The 15850-nt window shown below is 39.0% G+C and overlaps 1 protein-coding gene across 1 annotated transcript; it reads left to right on the plus strand.

Moving 5' to 3' along the window:
• Positions 1 to 10737: 10737 nt before the first annotated feature.
• On the plus strand, positions 10738 to 11564 carry LOC122648743 (two-component response regulator ARR2-like). The gene is made up of 2 exons (XM_043841963.1): positions 10738 to 10962; positions 11050 to 11564. Exons 1-2 carry the CDS (start codon positions 10884 to 10886, stop codon positions 11466 to 11468), a joined length of 498 nt encoding a protein of 165 aa, XP_043697898.1. The 5' UTR covers positions 10738 to 10883; the 3' UTR covers positions 11469 to 11564.
• Positions 11565 to 15850: the final 4286 nt, after the last annotated feature.

A 15850-nucleotide genomic window follows, 5' to 3' on the forward strand; every position in this document is an offset into this window, starting at 1 on the left:
ATACCCTTGCTGGTGATTCTAAACTCGTTCAGTAAATATCGAGGGTTGTAGCTTCACCACGAATTACCCATGACTACTCATGGGGTCCAACGACTAACTACGGGGGTAAGAGGGGTTCCCATGTAGTGTATGTGTGCAAGAAAGTGGTACAAGAAGCGGCTATCATCGGACCTCAGAGTACTTAGTATGACGTGCCTCACCTCCCCGGGGGTAAAGGCACGACAGGGAGTACCCTCGCCGTTTGATTTCACTTCGAGCACTACGCATGATGCGGTTAGTACACATAGGGGTTAGCCAGACAAACATACTATGGTATTTATTTTTTGTATTTTGTTTTGTACACTTTTTTACTCTTTTTATTTTATTTTATATATATATATTTTTTTTACATAAAAGTTTGGAGAGAACATTCTGTCATTTATTTATAGCACCTATGTAGAAAGTTTGACCACCAGTGGACGTTTGTCCACCTATCCCTAGCGGAGTCACCACTGTAAGTACCGTGGTCCTCGAGACGAGGGTTCCCCAGCCTTATGGCAACAAGGGTTTGGTGTACGGATATATATATATGGATAACATTGTCAATGTATAATATGGATAAATGGGGGGTTGGGATCATGCATTAAAATATGCTAATATAATGTGAAGTCGCCGCCTAGGGTTAGGGCCTAGGACCTATTAAGTGTAGCTCTATCCGTTGTGAACGGAATTGGCCTACATGACTCCATATGGTCTGACCAAAGGTTTGGGTAAGGGGTCAGGTTACGAGTGCGGGAAGATATTAGGCACCCACCTCATCCGGCCGAAGTCGGTCTCTCTGTATTAGATGCTATATAAAGATGAATGTTCTCTCTCTTTTATTACGGGGATGGGGGATATTATGAATTACATTCAAATGCTATGAATTGAAATAAAGCATAATAAACTACATTACACATCTGAAAAATACGGACTAAAATGATGAAATATGAAAGGACTACATTGAATCAACAAGAATGCAGTAATTATACATGTATGGTTGTATTCCCTAGGCTCAGGGGAGATAGACGAATGGACAAATGCCGATTCTTTCTGGGCAGAATAACGGCTCTTTCAAATGATTTGGAGAGGAGAAAAATAGATAAAATAACATTTGAAATAAAGGGGTTTGATGGTTATCCGTGCACTGACGGGATAACAATGCCTAGGAGCAGGAGTGCTCTATGCTCGAAGGGATAATCGAAGGATCTATCCACGACCAAGAAAATTTCACTCACTCACACTCTCATAAGAGAAAGGAGACAAAAGAGGGTAAAAAAATGAGACAAAGAGGGTGGAAATCAATTGGGGAGGGTCTACCATATCAGAAGTACTCTACCATATCAAAAAAGATACTCATCATGTACCGTTGGAATGTAGCAAGGGCATTGCAAAGCCCAAAAGGCATACGCCGGTAAGCAAAAGTTCCATAAGGTCATGTGAATGTGGTCTTATGTTGGTCCTTTAAAGCAATAGGGATTTGGTTATAGCCTGCATAACCATCAAGAAAACAATAATATTCATGGCCAGCTAGTCTCTCTAACATTTGATCAATAAAAAGCAAGAGAAAGTGGTCCTTCCATGTTGCCGCATTCAATTTCCTGTAGTCAATGCATACTCTCCACCCCGTTTGGATACGGGTTAGAATCAATGCATTATTGGCATTCTCAACTATAGTGACTCCTCCTTTCTTAGGCACAACCTGCATAGGACTCACCCATTGGCTGTCAGAAATAGGATAAATGATGCCACGATCCAACCACTTTAGGATCGCTTTCTTGATTGCCTCTTTCATCACAGGATTAGCCCTCCTTTGGGGTTCCCTAGAAGGTTTGGAACTCTCCATCAGATGGATATGATGTTGAACAATGGAGGGGCTAATACCTTTAATGTACATGGTCCAACCTATGGCTTCCTTGTGGTCTTTTAGAAGCTTAATCAACTCTTCTTCCTAAATAGAAGTCAAATCAAAAGCAATAATAACAGGAAGAGTATGATCTTGCCCTAGGAAGGTATACTTGAGGTTGGAGGGCAATGCCTTCAACTCTAATGTGGGGAGCTGAATAATAGAGGGTTTGGGAATGATGGTGGATAGGGGTCTAAGGGGCTCCAAAGGTGGTTGGATGCTCCAGACCTCAGATAAGGGGGTATCATCAACACCCTCCAATTCCTGCATACATTCTTGAAATCCCGAATCAAAATCAATCTCAAAGAACGTATCAATATCATCGAAAAATCCTTGAAGCATATGCATCTCTTCATCCATATCAGACTGCTTGCCCAACCTAAACACATTGAAATCAATAGAAGTATTGCCAAAAGATAATTTCATGAGACCATTCCTGCAATTGATTAAAGCATTACTGGTAGCTAGGAATGGCCTACCCAAGATGATAGGGATTTGGTCCTTAAATTTGGCAGTAGGTTGGGTATCTAAAACAATAAAATTCATAGGAAAAATAAATTCCCCAACCTTCAACAGGACATCCTCAATCATTCCCTTAGGAACTTTAACCGATCGATCTACAAGTTGAAGAGTAATTTTGGTCAATTTTAGTTCTCCCAATCCCAGTTGTTGGTAGATATGAAAGGGTAAGAGGTTCACACTTGCACCAAGGTCCAATAAGGCATGATCAATAGTGGTATTACCTATAGTGTAAGAGATGGTGGGGCTTTCAGGATCCTTATGCTTGGCTGCTACTGGCTGTGAGATGAGAGAACTAATGTTAGCAACCAAGAATGCCTTTTTGGGCACATTGGTGGTCCGCTTTTAGGTGCATAAGTCTTTGAGGACTTTAGCATATGCGGGGATCTAGCCAATAGCATCCAACAAGGGGATATTCACTTGAACCTGTTTAAAAACATCCAAAATTTTCTCCACAGAATGAGACTTCTTACTAATCAACCTATTTGGGAAAGGGGCAGGTGGGGTATAAACTCTTTCAGGGGTGGTCTCTTTTACTTTCTCAACAGAATCATCTTTGGTTTCCTTAACCAAATCATCTGAGATCTCTTTAGGTTCATCAGACGAACTAGGAACAGTAGGCACTTCAATGGCCTCTTCAGAAAGGGGAGAGTCAATAGGAGTATGAGATGGTAAAGACTGAGGTATACTAGCCTGTTGATACTCATGGCCACTCCTAAAAGCATAGACAGCATCAACCTGGCTGGAGGGCCCTTGAATCTATTGGCCTTGTACCGGGTTAAGTGGAGGAGCTTGGGTACCTTGTTGAATATAAACCTGATGCCTAGGATTTGGTTCAGGTTGGCTAGGTAACTTTCCTGTTTCCCTCTCATGCAAAATTGTGACAAGTTGGGTGAGTTGCTTTTCCATAAGGGTCATTCTTTTCTCAATCTCACCTATTCTTGGTGCCTCTCCTGTATTGATGAACCCTGGGGGTGGCTGATAGGGTGCAAGGAGAGGAGGCCTAACAGAATTCACAGAAGGTCCTAGATGAGGACGAGGGGGAAAGGGGTTAGGAGACATTCCTTGGCTTTGTGGTGCATAGTTGGGTCTTTGGACACCAAGCTGGTCTTAATGGTTAAAGTTGGATGGGCCTGCTTGGTTCCCTTGATTCCAGGAGAAATTGGGGTGATTTCTCCATCCTAGATTGTAAGTATTGCTATATGGGTTATTTTGGTAGAGAGCACTTACACTCTCAGTGCTGGAATTTTCTACCAAGGTGTTCAGGCATTCCTCCAAAATATGTTCAGGTGTTTGGCACCAACTGCATATTGTCACCTAGTTGACCTGGTTAACCGGTATAGACTCTTTAAGAACTATGGACTCCAACCTTTTTATGAGGTTATCAAGTTTGGCCTCCTTGGCTGGCATACCCTCAATGAGATACCCCTTAGTAGTCCTTTCAGCTTCTTGGGAAGATTCCTATTTCTTAGTCTTATCAGCCAAGTTGGTTAAGAATGTCCATGCATCATTTTCCTCAAAAAAAGAAGTAAAGCCTGCAAGACACATGGACTCTACAAGTTGTTTGGTCTGATAATCAATACCCTCATAAATAATTTGGCATAGCTACCACAAGTCAAAACCATGGTGAGGGCATTCTAAGAGGAGGTCCTTAAATCTTTCCATGAATTTAGAAAAAGACTCATGTGGTTTCTGCCTGAACTGGAGGATGTCACTCTTAAGCTTATTGGTCTTGTGAAGAGGGAAGAATTTTCTCAAAAAGATAATGGTGAACTCATCCCATGTATTAATGGAATTTGTAGGCAGTCCATAGAGCCACTTCTTGGCCTGGTCTTTCAGTGCAAAGGGTATAACCTAAGCCTAGCTGCATCATCAGTCAAACTCTAGACCTTAATTAGAACACAGACCTCCGCGAATTCCCTAAGGAAGAGATATGCATCTTCATTGGCCATCCCATGGAAGTGGGGTAGCATGCTAATGAAGTTGGTCTTGAGTTCATAATTGTTTCCTGTAACAGGTGGTAAGTTGATGCAAGAAGGCTGTGCAGCCCTAGTAGGGTAAAACCTATCCTTAAGAGTCTTGGGTTGTTGGTCACCCATGGTCAAAGGTGGGGTTAAGGGTAATAGAAAAGGTGGTATTCTAATAAGACAATTAGATGAATCACGAGTCCACACCATAGCCACCTAAACAGATATGAGGTGTCCTTTAGAAAAATTGAAGAAAAATAATAGACTTAAGAAAAAGTACCAAAAACAAGAGGGAGCCCAAGGTAGATAGTGCATCTATCCCTCAAAAATCGAAACAATGGTTCAAAAGCTGTAAGGATGCCAAATAGGTAGACAGCAAGGGAACCCGTATAGTCTGCTATAGCCACCTACGGTCGACTCCACATGGATTCTGATGTAGAGTGGAGGTCTACTATACATTTACGTTTCCAACGCTCTCACTATGTCGCTTTCTTATTATCAAGAGTGGTCCCCTCCAAAGATAAGTCACATGCCAATCCACCCAACCAAGTCAAGATGTAGCGTCATAGGTAACTTAATCCTATGAGGGACACCAAAAGATGGAGGGTTGAAGTATATGAAGGACTTTAGATTGGGCGCACACTATTTGAAACAGAAGAGAAACAAGAAGAGGTTTTCAAAAAAAATTTTTTTTTTTTTTCAAAAAAAGAAGAGAAAATAATAAACTAAAACACTTCGAACTACTTAAAAATCAGATAAATAAAATGGACAATAATCTCCCCGGCAACAGCGCCAAAAACTTGTTAGAGTTAAAATAAAACCGCAAGCATACGGGTCAATCGTAGTTACGGGTCGAACACGAAAAGATATACGCCACTCTATTTAACTAACTTCAAAGTAATGCAAAGTGAACCAAATTAAAGTGTTAAATTAAACTAATTAAACTAACGAAAATCAATGCATCCTAACTCATAAGCATCTAACAAAATTAAGGGATTAAATCGGCGTCCTAACACATGAGCATCTAACCTATCAAACTAAAGCGAATTGAAAGGAATAAAAATGCAGCCACACATACTAACCACATAAAAAGAAATAAGGGAATAAAAATACATCCACAAACCACAACCATATAAAATTAAAATAAAAGAAATAGAGGGAGAAGAAGAAGAAGATAGAGAGAGATAGAGGAGATGGAGAATGAGATTGAGAATTTAGATAGTAAAACCTGGATGTGCTTGCATGAATGTAATTGAAAAGCTTGAATACGTGCATAAACTTACCATGGTCTCCTCTTCTAAATCTTCAAGTCTTGTCATCAACTTAAGAACTTAGACTAAAAGGCTTAAAACCTAAACTAGAATTAAGAAATTACAACCCAATTGAAGACTTAAATTGAAATTAAAGCATAAACTAAACCTATTATAACCATTATATGAAAATCAAAAAAGCAAAGTAGAACTTAGAAAAGCCAAAAATCACAAATTAGAAGGAGAAGAAGAGAAGAAATTTCACTAAGTGTATGAGCAAAATTTACAAGAGAGGTAGGGGGTATTTATAGGGGAAAGGGGAGAAGAGAGAAGAGGGAAGTGTAGGAGAAATATTCCCTAAGAAAAGAGAATATTTTCTTCTCCTTCCTCCTTTACATTGCCTTGAATCCCAAGAAAAAAGAAAAAAATAGAAAGAGGGAGAGAAAAGAATATTGTTTACATAAACCTTCTATTTCTAGAAAAGTAAATTTCTAATTCTAACTTGTGCTTCCTTTTCTTTGTAGATATCTTCTCCAAGCAATAAAATCAAAGCATCTTTGATTTTTCAACCTTTTATAGATGAGAAAATATCTTTCAAAATAAATCTATCCTAAGTGAAATTCCAAGAATGCCCTTGAAAAATTGGAGGAGAGAGAGAGAGAGTGATGACTAGGATTTCACTCAACCAAATAACAAAATTCCCAATGTATCCTCTAAAAATCATAGTGCATTAAATGCATCCCATAAAAATCATGGACACCTTGTAGGCCTTCAAAATTAATGGAATCTAATGGCAGTGTGGGTCCCTCCATGTGGGTAGCAGTCCTTCTCTCTCTTCAAGAATGCAAAATTGTCAAAACGGCCCTATACTTGCAGTAGATCTCCACCATTGCTTAGAAATATCTTCTATAATATCAAAAATGTCCTTAGACAGTGGTAGACTGACTATGGGCTTGCACTACAGCTCCTTTCTGACCCATTATCCTTTCTTGGGCTGAAAAGAATAATCAACTGTACGGTGGGCTAGACAAATGCATACTTGCATTCTGTCACATCCAACTTGCTCCAAATTTAGTCCTCTTTACAGCCATGGAAGGAAAAATGGCAACTTTACGTGTAACTTGGGACATGCAACTCCCGATAGTCCAGAATAACCCAAAACCTGAAAAACACAAGAAGGCACCAAAGTAACTCTGTCCAATGTGGTAAAATGTATGCTTTATGCCCTAAGATTTCACACATAAACGTGCTCATCACATCACAATCCAAAAGTTGTTATCCAAAAGTTCTCATCCAAAAAGTTCTAATCCACAAACTCAACATCCAAAAGGAACATCTATAAACTCATGGAGCATCTGATGGAGGGGCGACATCTGACCCAGTAAGGGACATCATATTGGCCTCAGCGGGGTGAGCAACACTCTCCTCTGGCAAGACTGCACCCTCCTCTGTCACCACAGCACCATCGTCAGGAGAGACACGAGTCACAGAAGTAGTCATAGGTAACAGTGTAGTGACCTCCGGGAACCCCGAGAAGTCATAATCAGGGGTCTTCTCCAGAACGTGAACCGCCAAGTCCGAGGAAGTCAAGACGCTAGGGTCACAAATAGAGATAGAAGCTCTGGAGGCCCTACGACCCCTACTAGGGGCGGAGTCTCCAGAAACCTCCTCCTCCCCATCGCTAGCAACAGGGGAGGGCAGAGGGGAAGTATCCGTGGGGGAAGATGACCCCGAAGAAGACTCCTCAACAGATCCAACCCCGACTGAGGTTTGATCAGAATCATCAGACGAAGACATGAAAAGACAACGAAGCGAACTGATCACTTACTCAAAGAGACGATCTCCCAAAACCAAGCAACCAAGAAGAAGAAGACCTGCCTGCAACCATCAATGCAGGGCCAATCAATCAAAAAAAAAAATAAGAATGTAGGTGCTACATGAAAAGGCAAGGAAGGAAGAACAGTACTCACTAAGGACGTCGACCGAAGCCGGGTAGGCGTGGATAGCAATCAGATCAGGGGCATGGATAGCCTACGGGCGCGGATCGACCAAGAAGACGGGCACAGATGCCTACGGGCACTGACCGCCCATGGGCGCGGACCTCCTACAAGCGTGAATCACCAGTAGGCACAGACCGAAGGGACCAGGGGCAGACCAAAGGGACCAGGCGCGGACAACCAGGCGCAGATTGAAGCCTATGAGCGCAGATCGAGGATCGAGCACAACCAGGCGTGGATCGAGGCCTACGGGCACAGACCAATGAGCCGCGCCAACGGGCATGCCAACGGGCACGGATGAGCACAAATTGGTCGAGGTACGAGCAAAGAACGTGAGACCGAGGCATGAGCGACACGGGCACAAGGAGGCGACAAGCTAATGACTGAGACAGCGGACGTGATCAAGATCAAGAGTAAGCAACACTAAGTAGGCCAAGGCTAGGTAAGCCACTAGGAAGGCCAAGGGTTAATAACCAAGAAAGGAAGAAACCAGAAGAGAGCAAGGGAGACAAAGCTTCAAAACCAAAAATGAGAAGGACACTCTCTTGATCACTCCGTTCCAAGAGAGTGGGGGGAAAATGATAAACCCAAATTCACACCAACCAATCAGGGGTAGCCACATGTCCTAAATCAGGAAAGAAGACCCGCCCAGGGCCGAACCAGAACTAAACCGGCGAACCAAGGATGGACTTGATCCAAACCTGGCACCGGCGCAAACGACCCTCCACGAATGCCCATCCGCATGATCACCCTCCACAGACGGCCATCCGCATGACCACCCTCCGGGTGTGACCTCGGACAAGCACAGGTATAGACCCTGGTCTAAGAATAAGGTACCACAGTCGTTGTCAGCAAGACAACCTCGTCAAGGACTCTAGGCCACCACCTATCAAGTCAGGTGGAGTGAATGGACTCAAGCACCTTGAACCTCATCTACCACGTAGATGATCTATCCATCAAGGATACGAAGACCTCCAAAGACACCACGTCTCTAAGGAAGGCAACTACCTAGTCTAGCAAGGACTCTACATCTCCCAGGAAGACAACTACTTAGTCTATCTAGGACTCTACATCTCTCGGGAAAACATCCAATCAGGAGTAAGCCCTACTACCCAAGGACTCTATCACCTACGACAAACACTCTACATCAACTAGGACTCTCCACACCGTCATACACTACTATAAAAGGCAAGGTACACAACCCCATCAGGGGACATTGGAACTCACCTTGAATACTACTATTCATCTGTTTGCTCAGAGAGATCTAACTTAGGCATCGAAGAATCCTAGGCCGGAACCACACTGGTTCTCCTTTGTCACCCCAGGGTCTTTTGCAGGTTATGGCACTCGAAGGACCACTAAGCGATTTCTTGACGCAACACTTGTATATTCTTCTTCCTTTTAATGTACATGATCTTTTAGCAAACAAAAAAATATTTATAATAATAATTGTTGAAGATTACACAGTCCAATATAAACTCTTAAACATAAACATAATTGAAAACTAACGTGTAAACTAATATTAGTTACAATAGGAATGAAAATCTAGACTATCATAGATCAAACCCAAACTTATACTCCTATGATCCCATGATATGCAAGTCAATGGACAACCATAGACCCCCAACCGAGATACACACAATCTAACAGCCTTAAGCAATCTAAATAAGCTAAGTATGATCTAATCATAATTAAAAAGATCTGATTAGATTAATTATATTGTTAACAATGAAAGTGATATTTGGACTAAAGTTGAATAATTGTGCCAAGTAGTAATCCACTTTCAAAGAAAACGGACATGACCAAAATGGAAAATAAATTAAGGGCATAAAAGATATTCCAAGATTCTAAAAATTAAAATTATCTATTTTTATTTCCATTATTAACATCCTAAAATTTAGGGTCAAAATTATCTTCTTAAAAATTGTAATTTTTTTCCAAGAATGTCATACATTAAATTATAAAACAAGCGAACAAAACCAGGTGCTCCCTCTCTACAATTTTTTCCAAAAATGTCAAACATTAAATTATAAAACAAGCGAACAAAACCAGGTGCTCTCTCTCTCTCCCTCTTCCCCCCATAAAAGCTATACCCTTTGTCCTCCTCCCCTCTCTCTATAATATTCACATTCTCTCTCTATCTCAATCAGAGATGTGTTATCTCTAAAAATTTTTTAGTCTATGTGTTGTATAGTCTTCTTCCTATTTCTCCTCAATTGTCTGTTCAAGGATACCTTCCTCACCACAACCTTGTAGCTCTCAAGGTCAAACATGGATGATCAAAGAACCTTGATAACCCAATCAAGAAGCAATAAACCCAATAGAACTGCTGGCATGCGGGTTTTGGCTGTGGATGATGATGTAGCATACCTTAAGATTCTTGAAGTAATGCTACGAGAACTCCAACATGAAGGTACTCCTTGAAGTTTTCATGCTTTTTTTTTCTAACATAGTGTTTTGTTAAGTTTTTTTATATATGGTTTTATAGATAGTACTAAGCCCATTTACCACATCTCTTTCTATTTCATTGTGGGAGGTAATAGTGGACCATTAAATTTGTGTTCTATGCTTTCACACCTATTTTATTTTTGAAAGAAATAAGCACCTCCTCCTCTATGTTCTTTCTCTCCCCCACCCACATTTGTTGTGTGTGAATCTAAGAAGCAAATTCCCTAGCCTTTCATATGATCTAGGCTGATAGAATAGAGCAGTATTTTAACAGTATGTTTTTGTTTTTGTTGTAGGTCTAATTGGGGAATGTTATTCTTATGTGTACTTGTAGGTTTTTTTTTAAATATATTTATGTAGATATTACATGGTAGCCTTTAATCTACCCCCCCCCCCCCATAGCATTTATCCAAATGGGCTTTGGGAAGAGATAGAGGTTTTATGCATATGAAGTTTAAGTAGCTCTATACCTTTCATGTATTGGTTTTCCATTGTTTCATGTTGATTGTAAAGTTTTCATCTTAAGGTAACTAAAAGGAATTACCATGAAGAACAACTACAGATCTACTCTTCCAGTTTTGAAAATAGTTGAGAAATATTAGAAATGTTACATATAGTACTTCTCTTAGTTGAAATACTTAATGGCTATTTTCTTCCTTGTGAACTCCCTCCTTAAAGACTTCATATCTTGTTCCCATTTTCAGTTGTCCCTGTTAAACATGCATCCAATGCTTTGGCCATTCTTCGGGAAAGACCAGGAGGATTTGATATCATTCTAATGGCTCTTGACATGCTTGAGATGGATGGAATTGCCCTCCTTAAGCGCATTGAGGTTGAATTTAAGATACCTGTTGTTAGTAAGTTTTTTACCCCTTATAGTCATCTTCTATTTGCACTATTCATTTATTTTAATTTAAGTAGTAAGCTATAACTTTTTAATCCAGTGATGTCTGCCAATGATAAAGAGGTTATTGCCTCAAGATGTTTGGAAAGCGGCGCTACATTTTATCTTACAAAACCTTTAACTATAAGTAATCTTAGTGACCTTTGGCAGTATGTATACCTGAAGAAACGCAATGAAAGAATGGTACTTGAGGAAATATGTAGTGATTTAGAATTACGAACACTTGAAAAGGTATCGAAGGGAGATATTGAGTCTGAATCCTCCGTTAATGAAAGCAATTGGAGGAGACAAGAATCGTGGAAAAAATCTTCCAAAAAGAAGAATCAAAACGAGGGGGGAAATAAAGAAGATAATGTTACAAAAAAGATGTCAATGGTGGTTTGGACAAATGGGCTTCATAACAAGTTCTTGGATGCCATCGACCAAATAGGTCTTCATAGTAAGAAATTTCTTTCTTAAGAGTTCAAAGCATCTCACTCACTTACGTATATCATATTTATTTGGATTTGTTTTCACTGACCCTTTTTTGTTTTGGTTATATTTTTCTATTCTAGGGGCTTCTCCAAACAAAATACTTGAGGTAATGAATACCCCTGGATTAACTAGAGTAAATGTTGCCAGTCGTTTACAGGTATACTACTTTTCATTGATATTTCAGTTGCGAAATTCCTTATGTAACATCAAAATAAATGTGTGTGTGTGTGTGAGTGAGAGAGAGACAGCACTACAAGAATAACGCCCAAATAAGACAATTTGGGTGTGGAGGTCTATGGTGGCGGTTGCCAAGGACCGCGCGAAAGGTGCTCTATAGCTACAGTTATTAAAATCACGGCCAAATGTGCTTGGGGTGCATATATAGCCGCTTTTTCCTATAACTGTGGCCATTAATAACCATATAACTATAGTTATTACAAACCAACATCATATATATGCCTATATAACCATGGTTGGTAAAAACCGCTGTTGAATACCCCAGGACCCTCCCCGCAAAGGTCTCGCGAAGTGGTGGGAGTATATTTTGCGGCAGTTATTAACAACTATGTCCATATACATATATATTGTAATAGCATGGAAAAGGCTATTTATAGTCGTGGTTAGATATAACCGCAACCATATATAGTTATAACTTTACTTATTTTATTAAACAAAATAGGATTTTGCACCATACTACAAGCTCTACTAGTCAAGATAGATAGATAGATAGATAGATAGATAGATATATATATAGAGAGAGAGAGAGAGTTGTTGAGATTCAATTACAACCTTGTCCTTTAGAAAATGCCCTAATAATAATAATAATATCATATTAATTTTTCTAAGGGACAATATCCTAGATCTACTAGATAAGAAAAAATAGTACAAAATAAGAAGGTTTACAAGAAAAGTAAGTGTAAACAAAATCAAATCTACTTGTTTGTAATAATTTTACTTATCTAGTGGATCTAGGTAATTTTTCCATGTTTTAATTGGGTAACATAGTGTTATATTAGTAAACTTGTACACTATTATTACATAGTAATATGACATCATTAGTGTTCTTACTTCAAACTATAAAACAGAGATTTTATAGTCTTTAAACCCTTTTTTTTAAAGCAAAATGATCTTTAATTTAAAGAAGCAAGCAAAAATACATTACAACTTAAGTTGGAATTTTATCTGTTTAAATTCATGTCCATTGCATATATTGAAGCTTTTTGTATATAATATGAATTAGTGATCTTTTCTATTGATCTATGATGCAGAGATATCGCATATTTTTGAAAGAAATTAAGGAAGCAAGTCAATCAAGTGAACTAAGTGTTCATAGGTCACTGAGAAATACAGTTTTTAAATCAAGTTTTGCATCGGGACATCCTTCTCCATCGCTCAGTTTTAAGAAGTGCTCCACCTCTCAACTAGGAGATGAAAATTCCCTTCCAAAAAGAAACCAAAAAAAGTTGAAGCAACCTTTGCTTGACATGATATCGTTTGTTAATCAACGAAATTATGGTACATACTCACCTTTCCAAATGGAATCATCTAACATTAGAGCAGGATCATTGTTATGTGGTGGTACTGATCCGACTACTCTTGCAATCAATACAGACACATTTCCGATGATCCAACAGAAACCTCATACAGGAATGGGGCATTTTTCCTGTGGCTCACTTGATCATTGCTTCAACAAAACTAGCTTGCCTAGTGACATTCAAAATGTTGGAAACATGCCATCCTTCAACAATCTTAATGGTTTGGCTAGCATTCAAATGAATAGTACTGCAATGCTATCTGAATTCAATCAGATGCCAAATGGTCATGTGGCATTAAATGGTATCAATTGTGGCTATAGTAGGATGGATAAGATCCGAAATGAAAAGGGCTTCTAGTAGACACTGGGAAATCTCCTCTCATTCTTGGACTCACTTCATCTCATGCTGATTATTCTTCTCAAGGGATAGCTTCTTCTAGTTGTTTAATGCCTCAAGGGTTAGCTCCTCCTAGTGGGATGGTGCATCAGGGATCAATTTCTTCTAGTACATTCACAAGCACTAATCTATTTTCACCGAACCTCACTAATGTTAGTCAACAACTGCCTTTGTTGGCAGCACAGCCGCCACCTCCACCTCCACCGCCACAACAACAAAAAGAAAATGACATTATGGTTAGAGAAGAAATTGATAGCTACTTTGAGTCAATGAAAAACAATTCCTCATTTGCAAACTTCTCATTTGTTCCATCATTTGATGAGCATTATCTTAGTGATATATTGTTCATGCCAATAGGTCAATCACTTAATCAGGTAAGTCTCTAATGCTCATTTCATTCCAAAAATGATCTTTTGTATTATGAATATATGTATTAAGCTTGTACCATTTTGAAATATCAGTCTTTGTTTGAAGTAAGAAATTTGTGGAGAAGTAATGGATCCTGACTTCAACATCAACAATTGTCTTGTGGACAACAACAATCCTTTTGGGGTTGGAACAGGCCAGAGAACTCAACCTTAACAAGATTTGGATCGAATGCGATTCAGTAATGGTAGTTGTCATGGTTTCTAAGAAGTTGGTTCCATGGTTCATATGGCAACAGTGGTCGACTCTTCAAGGCTATCTTGGGGACATCAAATGGAAAATAACACACTGTTTTCGAGAAGCAAATCAAGTGGCAGACTTCTTAGCTAAATCATTTGCAAAATTTGATGCTTCTTCTCCTATTGACTCATGGCCTGCTTCTGTATAAGAAGATCTTGAGTTGATGCCCAAGGAAGACCTACCTGTCGGTGGTGTTAATTTGTAAATTTGCAATTATTTTTGGCTGCTTCCTCTCCCCTTCTGAGGGTCATGCCGTAGGAGTCGGTTAGGTTCAACAAATCTTGTTTTTAATTTCTTGTCTCTTCCAGGTTTTTGTATATCCTTTTTCTCATCTTAATACGATTTTGAATCCTTTTAGCGAAAAAAAAAAAAAAAAGACAACAACAATCCTTCAGTTCGGATTCCGCAACGATGCAGATTCTATACTTATTAGTTGAATTTGGCTTTCATATAGCCCTTTAGTTTAGACTGAAACTTGGAACAGATAAATTTATGCTTTACAAGTAGGACAGCGTATAAGTATTTGTAATTGGGATTTCGGGATATTTGTTTCCTTTCTTGATAATTTCAATGGCTTTTGAAAATCTAACTTGTGTGATAGCCAAGACTTGAAAAACATAAGGCTTAAGACATTAGTCATGCCCTTGGGTCATTAAATTTTTTAGATGGCTAGAAGAAATGCTCATAACTACTAAATCAAATGTAAGAGAACAATGGACTTCTATACTGCCAAGCATTGTTTTTGGTGAGATCATATTGTCTACAACTTGGAAAGGATTCAATGAGTCAATTATACTTTTTGTACATGCATAATTCATACAATGGTACACTATCCTTCACAAGTTTTACCTAACGTTCTTAAGGCATATAGTTTTTTCTTTTAGAGGTAGGATAAATCTAGGCTGTAGAATTTTTGCTACAACAATGCAAACATCATTATATGACTGTCATCTATCACATTCTATGATACTTGGAGATTGATGCTGAATTGTCACACATTATTGGAAGATGATAATTGTTTGATCCTATAATGACTAGTAGATAAACTAGCAGTTCTGTCGACCCAGTGGATTTCATTGGTCTTCTCTTCATTCATGTGTGCCATCAGTTGGCATATCTAAGCTTTAAAAGACAGATTTTTCTCCATTATCACTGAATATATGGGAAAGATTTGATGCAATAAGTTAATAGATATTGTGCCTAGATTAGAACATTCAATGAAGAGGAAATCATAAAAGCTTTTTTCTATTTTATTTAAATATGATATAATTTCTTAGTTTTGCAAGACAACTCAACTTTATGAAAGTCAGGAACAGAGACTGATACTCAAGATTCTAGTTATTTGAACAAGGAGAAAACTTTTGACATCTTTCTTTTATTGCTTTTCATTTTAGAAGTTGAGAATCTTGGCTACGTGATGAGCACATTTATGTGTGAAATCTTAGGACATAAAGCATGCAGTTTACCACATTGAACAAAGTTACTCGGGTATTTTCCTGTGTTTTTCAGGTTTTATGTACTTTGAGGTCATTTTATGCTATTCTAGGCTATCGGAAGCTGTATCTCTTAAACTACACGTAAAGTCACCATGTTTCTTTTCATGGCTATGAAGAGGGCTGAATTCTGAGGCAAGATGGACGTGATGCATTAAAAGTACGCATTAGTTTTGACATCCATACATGCGATTATTCTTTTTGGGCCAGAAATGAGATGGAATGCAAGCCCAGGCCAATCTGTGATTTCCTAGGGATATATTTCGCATCAAAGAAG

The sequence above is a fragment of the Telopea speciosissima genome, chromosome 1 (genome assembly GCF_018873765.1).
Source record: "Telopea speciosissima isolate NSW1024214 ecotype Mountain lineage chromosome 1, Tspe_v1, whole genome shotgun sequence".
In the NCBI taxonomy this organism is placed as follows: Eukaryota; Viridiplantae; Streptophyta; class Magnoliopsida; order Proteales; family Proteaceae; genus Telopea; species Telopea speciosissima.

Bases quoted from the DNA above. Each gene is read 5' to 3' on its own strand.
- LOC122648743 (XM_043841963.1), top strand. From the start codon at position 10,884: ATGGCTCTTGACATGCTTGAGATGGATGGAATTGCCCTCCTTAAGCGC. The intron at 10,963-11,049 runs GTAAGTTTTTTA...TTTTTAATCCAG, and splicing joins ATTTAAGATACCTGTTGTTA to TGATGTCTGCCAATGATAAA.